This window comes from Vollenhovia emeryi, unplaced genomic scaffold (genome assembly GCF_000949405.1).
Source record: "Vollenhovia emeryi isolate VEMERY1.0 unplaced genomic scaffold, V.emery_V1.0 DF939330.1, whole genome shotgun sequence".
Lineage (NCBI taxonomy): Eukaryota > Metazoa > Arthropoda > Insecta > Hymenoptera > Formicidae > Vollenhovia > Vollenhovia emeryi.
In genome coordinates, this window is record NW_011967036.1 from 9,113 (window position 1) to 13,633 (window position 4,521).

At 38.7% G+C, this 4,521-nt stretch overlaps 1 protein-coding gene across 1 annotated transcript; it reads left to right on the top strand.

Annotated features, from left to right (window-relative positions):
- Positions 1-6: 6 nt before the first annotated feature.
- LOC105558573 (viral IAP-associated factor homolog) lies at positions 7-1,561 on the top strand. The gene is made up of 5 exons (XM_012006327.1): positions 7-203; positions 435-576; positions 658-886; positions 964-1,172; positions 1,236-1,561. Exons 1-5 carry the CDS (start codon positions 201-203, stop codon positions 1,367-1,369), a joined length of 717 nt encoding a protein of 238 aa, XP_011861717.1. The 5' UTR covers positions 7-200; the 3' UTR covers positions 1,370-1,561.
- The last annotated feature ends 2,960 nt before the right edge of the window (positions 1,562-4,521 follow it).

Below are 4,521 nucleotides of genomic sequence, written 5' to 3' on the forward strand. Positions count from 1 at the left end.
ATGGTAGCCTGATGTGCATGTGTGCAACTACGTCAGGGTCAGGCAACGTTTCACACATTGGAGAACAGATCAGCTGTCGCCGTCGGTCTCTTCAACGTTGCAATAATTACGTGTATTCGAAGGGATTTTTGTATAAAGAGAACAAAGCAGGATCAATTTCAAATAAATAAAATACAAGTGTCTAATATCGGCCTTCTAAAATGGTAAGTGCTGAGAAAAATCCGAGTATTTTGGTGACTAAGAGGTTAACCGGAGGTTAGTCACGCGTGCGATTCCTTATATGGTAACATGACCGCGTAGGCAGAAAGATGCCTCGTATACACCTGTACTTAAATATTTTTTAATATAATATTTTATAATATGAAGAAGGTTCAGTTACTTTTGCCTTCGGTATTATCTGAGCAGGTAGCTTCAAGTTGATTTCTCAATTTCAGCAAGATCCAAATGAGGATACCGAATGGAACGATATTCTTAGGAGAAAAGGCATCATACCTGAGAAGGAAAAGGAGCAGGAAATTACGGAGGATCAGATAGTAAACCTCTTGGAGAATACGATAGACGAGAAGACAGGACGTAGTAATTATATTTCCCCAATACAAAGTCATTTCTTGATCTCTGTCAATGGATTATCATCTGCTCACGATCTGGTTTTCGCAGCTCCTAATAGCTTAGAAGAGAAGACCTTGGATGAGTTAGACGAGCTCGAAGACGAAGAGGACGAACGAGTGCTGGAGGAATATCGACGGAAGAGGATAGCGGAGATGAAGGAGCTGGCAGACAAGTCCAAGTACGGAGAGGTGCAAGAGATATCTGCGGAAGACTACGTTAAAGAAGTTAACAATGCTGGGGAGGACGTTTGGGTCGTTTTGCATCTTTACAAGTCTGGGTACGACGAGACGAAGCGGATTGAACCCTAACGGTGTACGCAGCAACGAGATTAACTCACGGTGTACATGCTTTCAGCATTCCGCTCTGCACTCTAGTCAATCAGCACCTTGCCAGTCTAGCGAGAAAGTTCCCCGCCACTAAATTCTTGAAAAGCATCTCCACCACTTGCATCCCCAATTGGCCCGACAGCAATCTTCCCACGATATTCATTTATCACGACGGAAATATGGTGAAACAAATTGTCGGACCGCTCGAGTTCCGTGGCATGAAACTGTCTGAAGCAGGTGATTACAAATTGTTGCGAGGAAAATGCGCGAGGAAATTATTATGTTTACTTTGTTATGCAGAATTGGAATGGATGCTGGGACAAGTGGAGGCGGTACCGACGAAGATCAAGGAGGATCCTCGACCCAAGATTAACGATGTCTTATTTTCAAGCTTAAGGAATGAGAACGATCTTGACGATGGTAACGATTGGTAATTTTACCTACATCAAGCTATTGTGGGAGATTGGTACATATATATGGAACATGTAATAAGTATTATGAGACATTGATAGTATTTCATATTTTATTTATTTTATTATGTCGTAAACATGAAATCATCACTTGTAAAAGTACTATTTTCAACTGCTCTACCGTTCATTTTAATAAAGTATTTTATTACAATGTTATTTCACTTTATATTCACATGCTGTTTTCCCTACAGATTATAGAAAAAATGCGTTTATTCAGTAATAAACGGAATTTTTAAATAAAAATTATGATACTTGAATATAAATAATGAATTTATTATTAACTAGAACTACAGCGAGCTCTTAAAATTGCGTTTAATATTTGTGTAATTTTAGTTGTGTATTTTGTATAATGTTCACTTTTAACGTTATAGATACGAAAACAAATGTACTACACAGTTACAAGAACAATAATCATATCATATAAAGATTTTTGTGTCCTTACGGAAAAGAAAGTTTAAATTTGTTGGAATTATATACATATATTAATCTCTCCGTTTCGTTATAAAACTGACAAAATTTAATCGACGTTCAACTACTGTTAATTTTGTTAATCAATTTTTTCCTTTTTTCTTACACTTATAAGTACTTAGAAACAGTGCCGGTTTTAGCAACATTGGCGCCCTGAGCAAGATTATCGTGGCGCCCATTCAAATTCAAGGGCTCGAAATTCTTGCAAAAGAATAAAAGACAGGGTAATAATATCGAACGACGAACCCTATTTTGTTTTTATATTTAGGGAATCTCTCTCACTCTCAAACTAGGTGAAACTAGAGATCCTCAAGTACTTGAGGATCTCTAGGTGAAACCAGGCAGCGGCGCCCCTACAGATTTGGCGCCCTGGGCGACCGCCCAACCGCGCCCCGCCCTAGGGCCGGTACTGCTTAGAAACATGCTTTTAATTCGATCTCCATGGAATCGGTTAGCGTACAGGTTCTTAAACCGGAACTACGTGAGTTCTAAATGGTTCTAAACAATATTAGCCAAAAAGTTAACTAAAAAATTCACATTGAGTTACCTAGTTGAGTTGCTAATTTTGCACTGGAACATTGAAAGGAGCAACGAATATTTTTTAAAGCCCGTTTTATACCTATTCTATCGATACAGATAAATTTTAATCCTTTCATGACCACCGAGACATATAAATTCCACTTATATAATTGCTTTAAGAATATATCCTTCAATATAATATCAAATTTAACACGACACTTATATTTTACATTGTCGGTAAGTACGTATCCCAAAAATGTTTGAAATATTAATGAGTAGAAAATAGGTAATAATGAAATTACATTTAAGGCCGGAATGTGTGAATATAAAGGTGTGTCATAGTTACTTCAAATTTAATCACCCGAAAAAATGTAAGGTATAAGATGAATAGAAAAGAACATCGAGCATACATGACAAGTTCGATGAAACGAGCAACAAAATGAGAAAAAAAAGTAAAGCGTGTGAAAAAAATAGTAATACTATACCCAGATAACAATTCTTGCGCGCAAATTTTGCTTGCTTGTGCATGCAAATTTGTATGAGATTTGCCTGAGTTTTGTCCGCAAGATATGTTTAGTCTGTGCTTTTGCACGCAAGTGGCTAGTTCATGTATTAACGTATAATTTTGCGCGCAAATATCTATCAACTCACGTACAAAACTAGCTCAACAACACAAGCACAATTCTATCCAAGTGCGTCGTCATAATGCCAGATGTTTGCGCGCAAAATGTTTTCTGGGCAATTCGTTCTGTACCAGAACGAACTGGTACTTTGAGCATTTACTTCATCTTCGGTAGGCTGCTAATCTTGCCGAAGGAAACCTCCAATCTGGAGGGCTGTACCCCTGAAAGGATATGTGTGGCAGGATTCTCTCGGTGGTTACCACTTCCCTTCGGAAAATTCCGAAAAGACCAGTGGTGTTCGTGGATTTGAACTCGAAAGCTTGGATGCTGTATGGGTAGCTGCGTTCGACATTGCAAATCCGAGGGGTCGGAGCAGGTCGGAGTTGCCCTTCCTCCCTCTCTATCTCATTCACCTCTCTCGCTCACTCGAATGCAAAAGAGCACTTCGACGTCTCGAATTTGCAATGCCGAACGCAGCTATTGCATATCGCCTAGTAACGGCACCGACGGTGACACATGCTTGGGTTGGGCTTCACCAAAAGTCTTTCAACTTTAATTTGCTAGTTTAATTCATGCTTGTCTCTTTCTAAAGTAACAATAAAAAAAAACAAAGAACGAATTAAGCTAAGGTTAAAATTAAACAACGTCCTTAGGCGCCCCTCCAAATTTTGTGCCTTACTCCGGAGACATCAAGAATAGAGATCTTCATGCATGATATCTAGTTGCCATGTTGATGGCCGAAAAATGCAAAAAGTTTTCTTGTATAATGCTATAGCGAGGCTGCGTTCTGTCCTTGTTGCTTGCAAAAGTTGAACAAGGACAGAGCACGCTCGTAGCGCTAACAATAAATAGCATTTCTCCCCGAACGCAGCCTCACAGTCTGTTGAGCCATTTTCTTTTATGTTTAATACAATTTTTATAAACAATTAAGGAATCAATTTTAATTTTTTTTCATTAATTAAAAATCGGCAAACTAACAGATACACCCCCTACAAAAATTCCCCCGAAAAACATTCGTTCTCGCCGCTACTGGAGGTATGCAACCTCTTAAACTTTCATTGTTAAAGTGACCCCACGAAGGGTTAACACAAAACAATGAGCATTAATTTAGCCCATGCAGCACCAAAGCTTTCAGAAACATTTCCGAAACATTGCAACATTGCAACAATATGTTTTCTGAGGCTGTGTGAAGTTGGCCCCTGCACTACTGAAAATGCAATAATAACCATTGTCATTCGTTTGGTGGTCGAAATCTTCCATCGCGGAAATATGCGCGCGATATACAGGGTGAGGGAAAAGTACCGGACCGGTAAAATATCTCGAAAAATATGGCAGATACGGAAAAATGTTTCAGACGAAAGTTGTACGGTTTTAAAAGGGCTATACAGGGTGTCAGATTCGATTTGGACGACTCCAAAGATTATAGTAGATTGGGTAAAGCTGAGAAGAAAAGTTATATACCATTTTACAAAATTCGTAATTATTATCGCGTAATTAAGAAAAACG